The following is a 17,855-nucleotide window of genomic DNA, read 5'->3' on the forward strand; positions in this document are numbered from 1 at the left end:
TATTCTATTTGATTATACACTTACGTGGTATGCAATTGTGTCTGGCGTCGCCCTCATAGTTAGCTGGACATCTGCAAACCGCAATATGATTGTTGACGTGGCACAGTGCGTTTCTTCCGCAAGGATCCGTGGTTACGCAAGGATTCACACAGAGGGAATTAATGCATTGCTTATCGTTAGGACATTCACTATTCGTGTAGCACTCTGGGCGAGGCGGTGGTAAGGTTATAATTGGAGCTGAAATATAAAAATTCATAGTTACTCGCAATCTCTTAACTACCCTTAATCAATCTTTAATTCAACGAGTCGTACTTCTGATGCATTCGATGTAAGCGTTGCCAGTGAAATCTGGAGCACACTGACAGATACCAGTGTGAGATGCTGACTTGCATTGAGCGTTCAGACCACACTGAGTAGTGAGACAGGCTTCGATGCAAGTTCCACTGATGCATTTATCTGAATTATTGCAGTCTTGATCTTGGTGACACTGGACATCAGCTACCACTGAAATGCAAATAACATTTTATTTATTATGTGTTAAACAAAAGAAGGTTGAATTCTTGAGAGATAATTAATGGTGCTTACGAATCTTCTTGCATTGCCCGTTGATGTCAGTGATGGTGTGTGGTGGGCAGCTACATATCATTGTACGAAGTGGTACCGTATTTAATACTTTACATTCTTGATCACCAGTGCACATATGCGATGACAGACAGGGATCTTGACACCTTGCATTGATGCAGGCTAAATAAAATGGACATTCACTATCTGCCCTGCATCCTACTTCTGTAGAAACACCTGTACTCAATTAAGAAAGATGATTAAATTAGAATCAAATAAGTCGTGAGGCAAGGGGTTGATTTAAGTCAATGAAATTTTATAAATGAGGTTACCCGTGCATTCGATGTAAGGATTTCCAGATGTTCCTGAAGGACATATGCACCTCGGTTGGTGCTCCTTAGCAACGCATTGAGCAGTGTCTGCACAAACATCTTCATCGCAAACCGGTCGACAAACCCTGTTCAGTCTGTCGCATGCTTCATAATCAGCGCAATCTTCATTGTAATGACATACTGCCGAGACGCAAGCTATTCGCGCGTCGCCTTGGGTACCTCGCGGGCACATGCATTGCGCTCGATGGGAAACCGCAACGCACTGTGCACCACGACCGCAAGCAATGCCGCCATCGAGGCACGGGCTAACACAGTTTTCATTTTGGCAGGCCTTGTCGTAGGGACAGTCGTCGTCAGACTTGCATTCAGCTGAAGACATAATATATTTTTATGTTTTCTTGTACTTTGAATCATTTGAAACCTTTATTCGTTACTTTTGTATTCATAATATCAATTGACACGATGGCAATTCTCGTCTAATGAAACTTACGTTTGAAGCACTGTACTTGGGGATCACCAGCATAGTTTTGTCGACAGTGACACGTCGGGTGATGGTTCACCATGATGCACTCTGCGTTTAATCCACACTGTGAGCCCAGACATGGGTTCTGGCACAGCTGATTAATGCAAGCTGCTTCAGGTGAGCAGTCTGAGTTTGATGTACAGTCAGGGAAGCCCTCGGTATCTAGTACAAATAAAACATTTTACTCAACATATGAATACTGTTGTTGAGTCAGTGTTATTGATTGCATTTCAATAATTACCTCTATAGCAATTCATGAATGGATCTCCGGATAGACCAGTGTTACAGTGACATTGGCGACGATGGTTTTGTACAACGCACTGCGCATTCGATGCACAGGGGTTGATGGTGCAAGGGTTGACGCATCGTTGGTTCAAGCACGCCATGTTTGATGTGCAGTCGGAATTGGTGTTGCAGATTGCGTCAAGTTGTTTATCCACTGCAGAAGGAAATAATCATGTATTTTAGTAACTAAGAAATTCAAGCATTCAGTAATCATTGAGTGTATTATATTCACCTGGAATACAAGCGACTGTTGCGTCGCCAGCGAAGTTCGGTAAGCATTCGCAGATCATTGTCCTCATTGGTAGCGTGTCCACAACAGAACATCTTGCACCTGTGATACAAGGTTTCGTTTCGATGCACGGATCTTTGCAGACTCCACTGAAGCAGCCCAATTTACTGGGACAGTCTCCGTCTACTTGACATTGCAAGTCCGTTGGTTCTAAGTGGGACAAAGAATTTTTCAATTTTTAATTAGCTCTATATTTACGTATCCTGCAAAGTTAATTCAGGTTCAGTAAATTACCCATGTGGCAATTCGTGTACGGGTCACCCGTGTAACCAGGTGGGCACCGACATGTTGGTCTGTGGTTAATGACAGAGCATTGTGCAGACATTGGACAGTCGCAAGGGTTGACGCATCTCTGGCTGCTGCACGCCAAGGAAGATGGGCAATCATTGTCGTTAATACATTCTGGTCTCTCACAGATATGATACGGATTTCCTTGGTATCCCTCAGGACAGTAGCAACGTGGTTTATGGTAACCATCGGATGAACAGAGAGCATTGACGCCACATTGTGTGACCAAGCAAGCGTCCACGCACTCGTTGTTGATGCAGGACTGAGCCAAGGGGCATTCGCTGTCCCCGCGACATCCAACTGCAAAAATTATTCCAATGTGTTTGTGATATAAGCATTCAACAATTATGTGAACAGCATGTGTGATACCAGTACACGAACGAAGACTGGATTACATACTTTCACGACAGTATTGTTGAGGATTGCCAGTGAAACCTTCATTGCAGACGCATACAGCTCTGTGCAACAGCACGTGGCAGCGACTGTTGTAGCCACACGAGTCCAATGTGCAAGGATTGATGCACTTCTGATTGTAGCAGGACTTGTCATTCGGACACTCTGAGTTCTGAGTGCATTCCGGAACTGGCACTATACATGGAAAATATTAGATGATTATGACATTAATCAGGGATGCCCTTGAGAACGGTTAAGCTTCCTAATTAATTCTGAAAAATTACCATCAGCTGGTGGAATGTTGCATTGTATCCTTGCGTTACCAGTGAATCCAGATGGACACGAACAGACAGGCTTATGATTGACTGTTTGGCAGATGGAATTGACGCCACAAGCGCCTATGCAAGGATCTCTGCATTTCTGCGTGAAGCAGGCTTTGTCCCGTGGACAATCTTCGTTGATGACACACTCCGGATAAATACACACTGCAACACTGTTTCTAATCTTGCATTCGCCATTGTAGGTGCAGGGCGATGGACTGCAAGGATCAGTTTCTGGAAAAAAATCAGTTCAGAATATACCAGTACTAACACAACTGCTTTAGAATGAATAGTTTGATATATCTTAAACTTACCAACTGGTTCAGTGCATTCTACGAACGGATTGCCAATGAACGGTGACGGACAACTGCAAAGTGGACTGTGATTGATCGCCTTGCAAGTCGCTCTGATACCACACACATTCTGGGTGCAGGGGTTCACGCATCTGTTGTTAATGCACGCCTTATCTCCCGGGCAGTCGGAACTGATCACGCATTCCGGATGACAACCAGTGACGCTCGAAGGTACACCTTGGAGACCAGGGAGACACTTGCACACCACCGTGTCGCCGACTTTCTCACAGAGAGTGTTCGGTCCGCAGGGAGATGGAGAGCAAGGATCCCTTTCTTTTGGTTCTGCACATAGAAAACAAGTTGATGCCTCCGTTGAGAAATTGTTTGCAGTGGACCCAGGGTGGGACTTACAAATACAATGACTTTACCTTCTACTCTGCAGAGTGTGAACGCATCCCCTATAGTTGGTTGAGGGCAAGAACAAATAGGAATGTGATTGGACACCGTGCAGATCGCTCCAACGCCACAAGTGCCAAGACAAGGATCTTGACACTTGGTCCTGATGCAAGCTTGGGACTTCGGGCAGTCGGTGTTCACCAAGCACTCCGGTTGGCAACCTTCGTACGCGTTTCCTCTGTATCCAGGGATACACTCGCAGAACGCGGTGTTGTACCTCTCTCGGCAGTAGGCGTTGACTCCACAGGGCGAAGGGCTGCACGGTCTCGACGGTGTCGGTGGTTTTGCGGGCGCTAAAATAAAATTGGAACACCGAGTAAGTAATCGCGTCTATCAACAGGCTGCTCGGTTAATACACGATTAATCAGAGAAACGAGAACGCTGTATATGAAATGGGTTAATGTACAATTATTGAACGATCCGGAGGAAACTGCAAGTGAAGCTGTACAAGAACACACGAACGGAGACGTACATGATTTACAGAGATCGTGAAAGCTTGAAAGTATGAAATCGTGTATGAACAATATGGCAATTCAGATTCAAGAGAGTGTCCAAGAGAACGACGGAGAGAGATCTGAAACCGTTCGCTTACGGTACCGACATGCAACTCGTCTCATATACAATCTATAATATATGTACAATATTTACAGACAGCTAAAAGAATCGAACAAAACAATTGAAACAGAGAACTAGAATGAATTCGCGGGACATCTCTCGTTCTTGATAGTATCATCGTTGTCACACGAGATGGTCCTTACTCGTGATCGGGGAACAAACTGTGACCGGGTCCCCGGTATATCCCTCGGGACAGACGCAATGGATGTAATGCAGGGCAACTTGGCAGAGGGCATTGGTACCGCAGAGTCCTACGCAAGGATTGGTACACTTCTGCTTAACGCAGGCCTGATTGCCGGGGCACTCGCTGTTTACGAGGCATTCGGGTCTACAGTTGGGAGGAGATCCTATGAACTCGGGCATACAGGCGCAGGAAGGTTTATTGTTGATTACGGTGCACTGGGAGTTCGGTCCACACGGTGAGGGGGTGCACGGGTCCAGGCTGGGTTCCACGTCGTTCGGTTCTGTTCGCCGGTAAAAAAAAGAGTCCGGTTAAGGCGGGTGCGTTCTGAAAATCAGCAAGAAGTTCACTCTCTCTCTCTCTTTGGGCTACTTACGGATGGGGAAGCAGCTGACGAATGGGTCGCCCGAATAACCGGCAGGGCAGCTGCAAATGGGATTGTGATTGCGCACTGCGCACAGCGCGGCCTGGCCGCAGGTATTCTCGCAAGGATTCTGGCATCTCTGGTTCACGCAAGCCCTACTCTGCTCGCAGTCGGTGTTCACGAGACACTCGGGTCTACAACTGGGCGGAGTCCCGAAGTATCCAGGGAGGCAGGAGCAAGAGGCTTGCTCGCCGAAATCACGGCAGACGCTGTTGGGTCCGCAGGGCGAGGGCTCGCAGGGTTTCACGCGTTCTATTGTTGAGCAAGAGGGTTCGGTTACAAGTTGGTCTCGAGTGAATCTGTCGTTAGACGAGGAGGACGTTGAACTCACTTTGCACGGGTTTACAGTAGGTGAAGGGATCCCCTTCGTAGCTTTCTATGCAACTGCAGGTCGGAATGTGATTAACCGCGACGCACTCGGCGTTCTGGCCGCAGACTCCCGGACACGGGTCCACGCATTTGTTGTTGGAGCAGGCTTTGTCGCGGCTACAGTCTGAGTTCTGTACGCACTCCGGGTAACAGCCTTCGTAGGGGTTGCCACGGTACTCGGTTATGCAGGTGCAGACTCCGTTTCGACATTGGGTGTTTGGTCCACAGGGTGAGGGGTTGCATGGGTCTGAGGGTGCTGGAGGGGCTGGTTCAAGAAGAGCGAAGTCAGTAAAGCAATTGAAGATTTCAGGAAATCTGAGTTGGAATTCTTATCACTGACACGTTGGAATGGTTTGTATCCTTACTTGTGGGTTTCGGTTGGCAACTGGTAAAGGCGTCGCCTACAAAATCTGCAGGACAGCTGCAGGATGGTGTGTGGCTGATAACATTGCACAATGCATTTGTTCCGCACGATCCTGGGCAAGGATCTATACACTTCTCTCTGATACAGGCTTTATCGCTGGTACAGTCCGAATTGACCAAACATTCTGGCCGGCAATTGGGAGCTGAACCGACGTAGTTAGATAGGCAGGAGCACGATGGAATGCCTCCTATGTCTTGGCACTGAGAGAACGGTCCGCAGGGGGATGGCACGCAGGGGTTCACGGGAGTGGGCGGTACTATTGCTAAAATGGGAGTTCCAATTGAAATTTCATTCAAGAGACATTTGGAGACAACGTTCCTGTGATTGGACCACTTACTGGTGACATCAAAACATTTCACGAATGGGTCTCCTGTCTGACCAGGACTACAGCTGCATATGGGACTGTGGTGGAACACTTCACATCTAGCGTCCACGCCACAGACACCTGGACAAGGGTCAACGCATCTCTGGCCCATACAAGCCTGGTTAGTGGGACATTCAGCGCTAACTACACACTCTGGTCTACATCCTGGTGGGGTTCCTTTGAAGGAGGGCAGGCAAGAGCAACTAGCTTGGCCATTGTTGTCCTGACAACGACTGTTTGGTCCACAGGGTGATGGCACGCATGGATTCGGGGTGGATGGTTTGGCTACTCGGGATAAATTAGGATTAAACTCTGCTTTTAACACAGAATTCAAGTCTTCTAACGTCTGATCACTTACGAAGTTCTGCGAGTGCACCACAGGACTTGAACGGGTTTCCGGTGTAACCTGACCTACAACTACAGCTGGGGATGTGATTCACGACTTGACATGCTGCGTTGAAACCGCAGGTTCCTGGACAGGGGTCTTGGCATTTGTTTCTGATGCAAGCTCGATTGAACTGACAGTCGGAATCAATGAGACACTCGGGTCGACAGTTCTCGTAGGGATTGCCATAGAAATCGGGTAAACAGCTGCATAGAGCTGAACCATAAGAGTCACGACAAACAGCGTTTGCACCGCAGGGAGATGGCTGGCACGGGTTCACTCTGGTTGGCGTATCCTCCACTACAAGCAAATTTGAAAAGTCAATATTGTTCCCAAGTCTTGGTTTACCAATGAGGCGATGCCTGAAAGTGGTTCTTACTAGGTTGAGGGCTACATTGAACGAACGGATTCCCGGTGAAACCGCTAGCGCAACTACACATGGGAGTATGACTGATCGTTCTGCATTCTGTGTTTCTACCGCAGGATCCTGGACAAGGGTCTTGACACTTTTGATTGATGCAAGCCTGTTGAACTGGACACTCAGAATTGCTCACGCACTCTGGTTTACAGTTTGGCGGAGTTCCTATAAATTCTGGGAGACAGGAACAAGAGGGCGTGTTGTTGATCACTTGGCAGACTGCGTTTGGACCACAGGGTGACGGTTGACAGGGGTTCACTGGTACATTCGGTACCTTGCCTAAAATTAAGGGAGCATTGTCTCGGTGAAATTGTTCTTCGAATATTCGAGGCTACAAAGGTGTTATTCCTGAAATAAAAATTCATTATTCTTACTGGGCGGTGTGCATTGAACAAACGGATCTCCAACGAACTGGTCGAAACACCTGCACACAGGGTTGTGATTGATGACAGTACACTGTGCTGATAAGCCACAAGCGCCCAAACAAGGATCAATGCACTTCTGATTGCTACAAGCTTTGTCACGTGAGCAATCAGTGCTGACAATGCACTCTGGCCTACAGGAAGGTGGCGATCCTTTGAATCCATTGATGCAAGTGCAAACTGCTTGCCCATTGGAGGACCGACAGTGACTGTTTGCACCACATGGGGATGGATTGCAAGGGTCAACGATGTTCACGTCTGTATTTTACAATAAATATCAGTAGTATGTTGTTTTTATAACCTATCATATATGTTAACAAGAAAGTAGTAACTAACCTTTCATTGGGGTACAGGATATAAACGCGTTTCCAGTCATGTTTCTAGGACAACTGCACATGGGCAAGTGATTGACTACATTGCACATTGCATTTGCTCCACACGTTCCTACACAAGGGTTTCTGCATTTGTGCAGTATACAAGCTTCGGTTCGCAGACAATCAGTGTTAATAACACATTCAGGACGACAAATACTGTACGGGTCACCTAAGTAACCAGGTATACAAGTGCAAGTGCCATCTCTGCACTGTGCGTTGGGTCCGCATGGTGATGGATTGCATAGGTCTGTTGGAGCTTCTGTTACTAAAATGGAAACATTAATATCTGTTGTAGAAGATGAATTAGCGTTGATACAATTCTTAATGCTGTTTTCCTTACTGTCAGGTTGAGGAATAAGAGAACAGCTGATGAAAGGATCACCAGTGTAGCCTGCAGGACAGTTACACGATGGTGTGTGATTAACCACTGTACAACGTGCACCGATGCCGCAGGATCCTGGACAAGGGTCCCTACACTTCTCCCGAATACAAGCTTTGTTCGCTGTGCAATCTGAATTCATGGTGCACTCTGGTCGACAGTTGGGGGGCACACCAATATAGTTGTTCATACAAGTGCATACAGGAGTGTCACCTGAAGGTTTGCACAGCGCATTTGGACCGCAAGGGGATGGAATGCACGGATCTTTTGGATACTGAACTTCTGGTGTAGTTACTGTGGAAAAAAGAGTATGCATTTTATTCTGTCTATGCTTTAAGAACTTTGTAATTAATATGATCTTTCTCTTGTATCCTTTGTAAAATAAATGATGTATCAAAGGAATTATTCTGTTAAATAAATATTATTACTATACAAAGTAAGAAAGTGAAATGTCACTCGACTCAATGGGGATGAAGATAAGAAAAACTCACTTGGAATGGGGAAGCAATACACAAATGGATCTCCTGTTAAGCCGCTTCCACAGCTACAGATAGGACTGTTATGAATCACTTTGCACTGTGCATTGCGTCCACAGGTTCCAGCGCATGGGTCTCTGCACTTCTGATTGACACAGGCCAGATTCGAATTACACTCTGAATTGACGACACATTCGGGTCGACAATTCGGTGGGGTTCCTACGTATTGGGGTAGGCAAGAGCACACCGCCTGACCAGTGATACTCTGGCACTGACTGTTCGGACCGCAAGGTGATGGTCTGCATAAGTCGGGTTCGTCTTTTTCGACTAGAAAATATTAACATTGTATACACAACTCAAATGAATTCTAATCGTTTCGTTTTCTGACTTACTGGATGGCAATTTGTACAAGCAATTCACGTATGGATCACCGATGTACTGTGGCAGGCAAGTGCACACTGGCAGATTGTTAACCACTTGGCAGTTGGTGTTGCCACCGCAAGCACCGGGACAAGGATTCTGACACTTGAGATTGATGCAAGCCAAATGGGAGGGACAGTCTGATGCAATTGTACATTCCGGTCGACATCCTTCGTAAGGATTGCCAATATACTCTGGTAAACAGTAACAAGAACCAACGCCATTCTGTTCACGACAAATAGCGTTGGCTCCGCAAGGGGATGGTTGACAGGGTTGCGTCGGAATCGTTGACATCGCTGAAGAATCAGTAAAACAGTTAACTTCATTCCTGAAACTTCTCATTTTGTACAGGTGATTGTGGAACACTTACGTGGCTTGGCAGTGCATTGAACGAAGGGATCTCCTGTGAAGTCTCTCATGCAAGTGCATGCTGGTACGTGATTCACAACATGACACTCTGCATTGGACCCACAAGAGCCCGGGCAAGGATCTTTGCACTTGTGGTTGATGCAGGCTAGATTGTTATTGCACTCGGTATTACTGGCACACTCGGGCCTACAATTAGGAGGGGTTCCAATGAATTCTGATTTGCAGGAACAAGATGGCTGGTCATTGATCACTTGACAAACTGCATTGGGACCACACGGTGATGGCTGACATGGGTTTGTGGGTAACACAGGTTCCTCCGCTTTAAAACATATTAAAAAATTATGTTGTGATCTGCTGATTATAAGGATCTACTTAAATCAAGAGACACCTACGTCTGGGTACGCAACGCACGAACGGATCACCGGTGAAAACTGGAGGACAGCTACATATAGGGTTGTGATTGATCACTTGACAACGGGCCGACACTCCGCATGATCCAGGGCATGGGTCGCTACATTTCAAGTTCACGCAAGCTTCGTTCAATGGACAATCGGTGTTGACCAGACATTCTGGTCGACAAGCTGGAGGATTTCCTATGTAACCTGGGGCACAAGAACAAACTGCTTGTCCGCTGAAGTCTTGGCATCTGCTATTGGGACCACAAGGTGACGGGTTGCAGGGTTCTACTATCTGTGGGTCTGTAATACAAACAATCTCCTTTACTTCTGTACGATGCTAATATCAAACCTTCTCATTTCCAACGAGTTTACCTTTAACCGGATAGCATGTGGTGAACGCGTTACCAGACATACCGTCTGGGCAACTACACATAGGTGTATGATTAATCACCACACACTCGGCGTTCTGTCCACAGACACCTATGCAAGGGTCGAAACACTTGTTGCGATTACAAGCTTTGTCCAATGCGCAATCCGGGTTCTGGACGCACTCTGGGCGACATCCATAATAGGGATCGCCATGGTACTCGGGCATACAAGTGCAAGTGCCATCGCGACAAACAGCGTTGGATCCACAGGGCGAGGGGTTACAAGCGTCTTGCGGAGTTGGTTGTGTGGCTGGCATAATAATTTCATTAGAATCTAATATTCGACATGCCTTAAATTTGAGACAACTTGAGAAAGGATTCTTACAAGGTACGTCTACGAAACAGCTAACGAAGGGATCACCGGTGTATCCTTTCGGACAAGTACAAACAGCCATGTGGTTCACCACTAAGCATTGCGCCCCTTGGCCACAAGAACCTGGGCAAGGGTCGGTACACCTCTGTCTCAAGCAAGCTCTGTCGCTGCTACACTCAGAATCGATGGTACATTCTGGACGACAGTTGGGTGGGCTTCCTATGTAGTTCTCCATGCAAGAGCAGCTTGACAGTTGCGTGTTATCGAGTATACGACAAACAGAGAATGGACCGCAAGGTGATGGCACGCAAGGATTCACGGGCTCGGCTATCACTAATGGGAAAAATGTGGTTAATATGTTGTGCAAACATACAGGTGCTCCTAGCTAAAACCTTGTACGTTTAGCTAGTAGACCTGTTTATGGAATCCGACAGTGTGACGGCTACTCACTTGGAACCTTGAAACATCTCACGAAAGAATCACCAGTGAAACCAGCGTTACAGCTGCAGATCGGACTGTGATTGATCGCTTCGCATCTAGCATTGATACCGCAAATACCAGTGCAAGGATCCACGCATTTGCGGTTCTTGCACGCACGGTTCGTGGCGCAATCCGAGCTAACTGTACACTCTGGTCTACACATCGGCGGTGTTCCAAGGAAGGTGGGTGAACAGGAGCAAATTGCTTGGCCATTGGACACGCGACACCGACTGTTTAATCCGCAAGGTGACGGGTTACATGGGTCAGTTGGTCTCGCTGGAAAAGTATTTCCATTAGACTGTGATCAAAAGTTCACGCTATTTAACACTAAAGCTACCAGACGGGTCAAAATGACCCATTTCTGATTCCTTCTTTTTGCAATTATTAAAAAGATAATGGCTGTTTCTCTGAGAAATTATTGAAGCAATTGAATTAGCAATGCAAACTGAATTATCAATGAAAATCTCGTTAGATACAATTTTGAAGTTTCCATAGAGAAATTTCAGAAAGTCGATTCAACTGCTCGGTAGTTTCAGTGTTGGTCTACTTACGTTGTTCTTGAATAATATTGCACTGGGTGAATGGGTCACCGGTAAATCCTACTTGGCAAGAGCAAAGCGGAGCATGACTGACAACTTGGCAGACAGCGTTGTATCCGCAGAATCCTGGACAAGGATTCTGACACTTGGACCTGATGCAAGCTCTGTCTGCCGTGCAGTCGGAATTGATGACACATTCTGGTCGACACCCTTCGTAAGGGTTGCCGACGTAATCAGGGAGGCACCTGCAGGACGCAGCGCCATTCTGTTCGTTACAGATTGCGTTTGATCCGCAGGGGGATGGCACACATGGCGTGGGTTTCTTAGTCGTGTCCTCAATGGCTACAAAGACGTATTCTTTGGTACTCGAGTTTGCTACTTACTGTATTATTGGGTTTGTGGATGAATGATCTCTTACCTGGTCTTGGTAGACATTGTACAAATGGATCTCCCATGTAACCATAAGAACAGACACACATTGGAGTGTGACTTATCACGCGGCACTCGGCGTTAGCGCCACAGGAACCCGGACAGGGGTCACGACATTTCTGATTGATACATGCTAAGTGGGTGGAACACTCGCTGTTGCTTATGCACTCAGGTTTACAATTGGGAGGAGATCCAAGAAACTCGGGCAAACATGAGCAAGAGGGTGAGTTATTTATGACTTGACACCGACTATTTGGACCGCAGGGTGTTGGTACGCATGGGTTTAGAACTTGTGGCTCCTCTTCTGTCGAAGAGAATAAAAGTATTAGCTGGATCGTTACACAGTAGTTATTAATTGATTCTCTATTGATTGGAAGTCGTTTACTCACGTTTTCTGATACACATTGTGAAGGGGTTGCCAGTCAGATCCGAGGGGCAGCTGCAAATTGGATTGTGGTTCACTACCACGCATTCTGCTCTGATGCCACAAGTGCCAGGGCATGGGTCTATACACTTCTGATTGTTGCATGCCATATTAGATGGACAGTCGGAACTAAGGATACACTCTGGCCTACAATTGGGTGGAGTACCTAGGTAGCTAGGGATGCAAGAACAAACTGCTTGATCATTTATCTTTCTGCACTGACTGTTGGGTCCACATGGTGTTGGGTTGCAGGGATCTTGGGGCGCTTGCACTGTTAAACAATTTAGAATGGATAAATGATATGTTGTCTAATACAATAGAGGTGAAAGAATTATCACATGGTTTTTAAAGTTATGTGTACCTTGCACAGTGGAGCAAACTACAAACGCGTTTCCTGATGTTCCTGGTGGGCATGTGCAAACAGGAACGTGATTAACGACAGAACACAAAGCATTCTGTCCACAAGTTCCTGTACAGGGGTTGTTACATTTGTTCCTAATACAAGCTCTGTCTCTTGGACAATCTGAGTTCAGTACACATTCTGGGCGACAACCCAAAAATGGATCTCCTTGATACTCAGGTAAACAAGTACAGACACCCTCCTGACATTGTGTGTTCGTACCGCAATTGGCACATGAATCCTTAGGTTGGTCCACAGCCACTGATTGATTAAAAGTTCCAAATGAATTATGAGGCAACATCTTATTCAGTAAAACGATTATTTTGCATTATCTAATCATACCTATAGCAGGGGAACATCTCACGAAAGAGTCACCAGTGTATCCTTCAGGGCAAGTACAAATAGGTGTATGATTGAACACTGAACATTCAGCCCCTACACCACAAACTCCTTCGCACGGATACCGACACTTCTTTTGAATGCAAGCTTGATCACGAGGACACTCTGAATTTCGAATACATTCTGGTCTACAATTTGGCGGTGTTCCCATATAGTCTGCTTGACAAGCACAGGATGCCTGACCATTTATGTCTCGACATTCAGAGAAAGGTCCACATGGCGAAGGTACACAGGGGTTCACGTACGACGGGACGGTTGGTGATTTTTCTATTAGAATAAATATTTACTCACAAAGTGTTGCCATCAAAGATAGGTTAGTTGTGTTCTGTCAGGAGAGAAACTTACTCGGCATCTCGAAGCAGGCTACGAGGGGATCGCCAGTGAATCCTGGCTGACAAGCGCATATAGCATTGTGGTTAATTATTTCACACCTAGTATTCGAGCCACAAGATCCAGGACAGGGATCGCTACACTTTTGATTGATACAAGCCAACTTGGAGGAACATTCTGTGCTAATCGTACATTCTGGTCTGCATGCAGGTGGACTACCCATGAATTCAGGTAAACATGAACAAACTGATTGTCCATTGATGGGCTTACACTGACTGTTGGGTCCACAGGGTGAAGGGTTACAGGGTCTACTGATTGTCTGGTCAACTTCTATAAATGAATTGTCAATTGTCATATTTTCTAAAAGTAATTGGTTTTGGCATGGATTGTATATTGGTAATAGAATTGTGTTCTATAATTCCTGGTTTTGGAGGAACGTACCTGGTTGAACTGGTGTACAGAGGACAAAAGCGTTGCCAGTGTGTCTGGGGAAACACTCGCAAACAGGTAAATGATTGATAATATGGCACTCAGCATTGCGGCCACAAGTTCCTGGGCAGGGATCTCTGCATCTATTGTTCATGCATGCTTGGTTCGAGGGACAATCAGAGTTCAAAAGACACTCGGGTCGACATCCTTCATACGGGTTACCAATGTAATTTTGAATACAGGTACACGAGCCTGCACCATTCAATTCTTTGCATACAGCATTCGACCCACAAGGGGATGGATTGCATGGATCACCGGGTGTAGGGACGCTCACAGCTGTAAGATTGGTACATTAGAGACTGAAAATCTGCGAAAAATGTCAACTTAACAATTCCAAGATTCTTACGTTCTTTAAAGACACACTGGGTGAATGGATCCCCAGTGTATCCGTTCAGACAGGTACACATAGGGGTGTGACTAACAACATAACAATTAGCACTGGCACCGCATGATCCTACGCAAGGATCTTGACACTTCTGATTGATACAAGCCAACAGACTTGGACATTCGCTGTTACTGACGCACTCCGGCCTGCAATTGGGTGGGCTTCCTGAGAATCCTGAGGTACACGAACACGATGGCGAGTTATTAATCACTTGACACTGAGAGTTGGGGCCGCAAGGTGATGGCTGACAGGGATCTACTACTGGTTCCTCGACTGCAATTGATAAAACTTAATGATACAATGTTTCTAATATTTAACCGAAATATGGCTTGGAAAATCACGAGTTCTTACAGAATGGTACGCATTGGACAAATGGATCTCCGGTATAACGTAATGGACAATTGCATATAGGATTATGGTTGACAATGTTACACTCGGCGCCGATGCCGCAAGTTCCAAGGCACGGATTCAAACATTTTTGATTGCTACAAGCTTCGTTCTGCGGGCAATCTGTGCTGACTATGCATTCCGGCCTACATGTGGGTGGACTTCCCAAATACCCCCTGATGCACGAGCAAACCGCTTGTCCGTTAACAACGCGACATTCGCTGTTCGGGCCACAGGGTGTTGGGCTACATGGGTTTATAGGTATCATATCTGACAAAAAGAAAAGTGTTATTTTGCTTCTTCCTTGAGGAACATTTCACTAAAGGTGTCGTCATGCAGATGAGTAAATACCTTGCAAAGCGTTGCATTGACTGAATGCATTGCCAGTCATATTACCAGGGCAGCTGCACATAGGAACGTGATTGATAACTGTACAAATGGCGTTGAAGCCACAAGTGCCCTGACAAGGGTCCATACACTTATTACGCAGACAAGCTCTGTCTCTGGGGCAGTCTGTGTTTAGAACACATTCTGGTCTGCATCCTAGATAGGGATTTCCTTGGAATTCTGGTAAACATGTACAAACGCCTCTTAAGCATTCTGCATTGGGACCGCAGGGTGACGGGCTACATTCATCTTTTTCTGGTCTCGGTGGAGCTGTAAAGTTAAATTGTCAGTGAGATGTAGCTGGAGACGATTCAAATAATTTCAATTCAATCCATTCGGCCATGAAAATCATTGGGGTTCTTACATGTAGCTGGTACCAACTGGCAAACGGTAAATGGATTGCCAGTGAAACCTTCAGGGCAGTTACACACAGGAATGTGGTTCACAACTGCGCACACAGCACCGGAACCACAAGAGCCGGGACACGGGTCTCTGCACTTCATGTTTATACACGCCACGTGACTCTGACACTCAGAGTTGATTGTACATTCAGGTCTGCAGTTGGGTGGCTGTCCAATGTAACCCTCTAAACAGGTGCACGCGGGTGATCCGCGAATATTTCTACACTGGGCGAAATTACCGCACGGAGAGGGTACGCACGCGTCTGTCTCCATTGGGCCGGGGATTGCAACAGCTAAAAGTTGTCATGAATGGACACGATTAAGTGGATTCTTATGGTGGGTGGATCGAAAACATTAGTAAATCGTCTTACGTTGAACCGGTGCACAGGTAGTGAAAGGATCTCCACTGTATCCAGGCATGCAACTACAGATGGGACTGTGATTAACCACGATGCACTTAGTGTTCAATCCGCAAGGACTGGGGCACGGGTTCACGCATTTATAATCCTGGCATGCAAGCTGGGTGGGGCATTCAGAACTAGAGACACATTCGGGTCTACATCCAGGTGGAGTACCAACGTAGGTTGCCAGGCAAGAGCATACAGCTTGACCGGAAACTTCTTTGCACTGACTGTTTGGTCCACACGGTGATGGACTACAGAGGTTTACTACCATAGGTACCGCTACAGGGAAACAAATTAAAGTGTCAATCGTCAGTGTTGAACTCATCCGAGCCGGGTACTTATTCAGAAACAAGGAAACTTACTGTCCATGGTGCACACAACAAATGGATCACCTGTGAACCCTGGCCGACAAGTGCAGAATGGCTGATGGTTAACCACAGCGCATTCAGCATTTTGGCCACAGGTTCCAGGACAAGGATCTTGACACTTATTTCGTACACACATTTTGTTCGACGGGCAGTCAGGATTAATGACGCATTCGGGTCTACAGCCTACGTAGGGGTTGCCGATGTATTCAGGAGGGCAATAACAAATTCCGGCACCGTCTCGTTCTCTGCACAGCGCGTTCGTGCCACAAGTGGCTTCCGTACAGGGTGAGGGTTCCGGAACACGCACTAAAACAATGAAAAATTCAAGATTAGTCTCGTCCTCGACGGCCTTTGTCGTATACCATGTTTCCCTTACTTATTATCGAGCAACGTGTATAGGGGTCGCCGGTAAGGCCGCTGGGGCAAACGCAATGGGGCACGTGATAGACTACATGACACTCTGCGCTCTCTCCACAGAGACCTGGGCAAGGGTCTTTGCACTTCTGTTGCACGCAGGTTTGGTGGCTGGGGCACTCGGAGTTGGCTATGCACTCGGGTTTGCAGTTAGGCGCAATTCCTTTGTATTCGGGTAAACATGTACACGATGGGGAGTCATTGGTTACTTGGCATTGAGAGTATGGTCCACAGGGTGACGGTTGGCAAGGGTTTGTGGGCACTATTACCTCTTCTACAAATAAGTGGAAAATCGTTAAACCAAAAGATCTCCAATATATCTGACTAATGATTCAATATAGACTTCATAGAAGTTTCACAATTGGTTATAGTACTTGAATTCAGTGTCTTACTGATCATATCACATCTGATGAATGGATCTCCAGTGTATCGTTCTGGACAGGAGCAAATAGGATTGTGATTGACCACCAAGCATCTGGCTAGAATACCGCAAGTGCCGATACAAGGATCTCTGCATTTCTGATTCACGCAAGCTTTGTTCTTTTGACAATCTGAACTAACTACACATTCCGGCCTGCACAGAGGCGGAGTTCCTTGGTAGTCAGCTGCACAAGTGCATACAGCTTGATCGTTTACTTCTCTGCAGATGCTATTTGGACCGCATGGGGATGGATTGCATGGTCTAGTCGTTGAAGGAACTACGATCCAACAGTTTATAAGTTATAAAAGTGATCTGCATGAGTCCACTATTTATCAAGAAGCAAATGATCTATACCTTGCACGGGTGAGCATAAGATCAACGCATTTCCTACAGTACCAGGAGGACAACTACACATGGGTATATGGTTGATCGCTCTACAATTAGCATTTTGACCGCAAGCTCCAGGACATGGGTCGATACACTTGTTCTGTATGCAAGCTCTGTCCGTTTGACAGTCTGCATTCAGTACGCATTCGGGTCGACAACCAACGTAAGGGTTACCAGAGTACTCGGGCAGGCAAGTACAGACACCATTGTTGCACTGAGTATTTGGCCCACAAGGGGAGCTGGCGCATGGGTCTGTTACAGGTTCTTCTGCTGTTTTAATGATTAAATATTAATAGAGATTTTTATGGATAC

General features: G+C 46.4%; 1 protein-coding gene across 1 annotated transcript in view; it reads right to left on the reverse strand.

Annotated features, from left to right (window-relative positions):
- The window catches only part of dpy (fibrillin-like protein dumpy), a 121,182-nt gene that overhangs the window by 5,566 nt on the left and 97,761 nt on the right, over positions 1 to 17,855 (reverse strand). The window contains 45 exon segments of the mRNA XM_076371860.1: positions 25 to 237; positions 313 to 504; positions 586 to 798; positions 894 to 1,262; positions 1,384 to 1,578; positions 1,658 to 1,855; positions 1,934 to 2,140; positions 2,225 to 2,578; positions 2,678 to 2,866; positions 2,956 to 3,225; positions 3,306 to 3,626; positions 3,713 to 4,033; positions 4,499 to 4,819; positions 4,913 to 5,212; positions 5,292 to 5,594; positions 5,695 to 6,015; positions 6,091 to 6,402; positions 6,476 to 6,802; positions 6,882 to 7,199; positions 7,295 to 7,600; positions 7,679 to 7,981; positions 8,057 to 8,389; positions 8,587 to 8,898; positions 8,964 to 9,287; positions 9,362 to 9,679; positions 9,753 to 10,058; positions 10,131 to 10,436; positions 10,512 to 10,832; positions 10,950 to 11,255; positions 11,531 to 11,860; positions 11,937 to 12,251; positions 12,337 to 12,642; positions 12,733 to 13,032; positions 13,114 to 13,437; positions 13,516 to 13,830; positions 13,942 to 14,265; positions 14,336 to 14,647; positions 14,726 to 15,031; positions 15,113 to 15,418; positions 15,513 to 15,842; positions 15,921 to 16,232; positions 16,316 to 16,627; positions 16,698 to 17,009; positions 17,128 to 17,433; positions 17,511 to 17,813. Coding sequence (XP_076227975.1) covers positions 25 to 237; positions 313 to 504; positions 586 to 798; positions 894 to 1,262; positions 1,384 to 1,578; positions 1,658 to 1,855; positions 1,934 to 2,140; positions 2,225 to 2,578; positions 2,678 to 2,866; positions 2,956 to 3,225; positions 3,306 to 3,626; positions 3,713 to 4,033; positions 4,499 to 4,819; positions 4,913 to 5,212; positions 5,292 to 5,594; positions 5,695 to 6,015; positions 6,091 to 6,402; positions 6,476 to 6,802; positions 6,882 to 7,199; positions 7,295 to 7,600; positions 7,679 to 7,981; positions 8,057 to 8,389; positions 8,587 to 8,898; positions 8,964 to 9,287; positions 9,362 to 9,679; positions 9,753 to 10,058; positions 10,131 to 10,436; positions 10,512 to 10,832; positions 10,950 to 11,255; positions 11,531 to 11,860; positions 11,937 to 12,251; positions 12,337 to 12,642; positions 12,733 to 13,032; positions 13,114 to 13,437; positions 13,516 to 13,830; positions 13,942 to 14,265; positions 14,336 to 14,647; positions 14,726 to 15,031; positions 15,113 to 15,418; positions 15,513 to 15,842; positions 15,921 to 16,232; positions 16,316 to 16,627; positions 16,698 to 17,009; positions 17,128 to 17,433; positions 17,511 to 17,813 — 13,392 coding nt within the window.

Source organism: Nomia melanderi, chromosome 11, assembly GCF_051020985.1.
Source record: "Nomia melanderi isolate GNS246 chromosome 11, iyNomMela1, whole genome shotgun sequence".
In the NCBI taxonomy this organism is placed as follows: Eukaryota; Metazoa; Arthropoda; class Insecta; order Hymenoptera; family Halictidae; genus Nomia; species Nomia melanderi.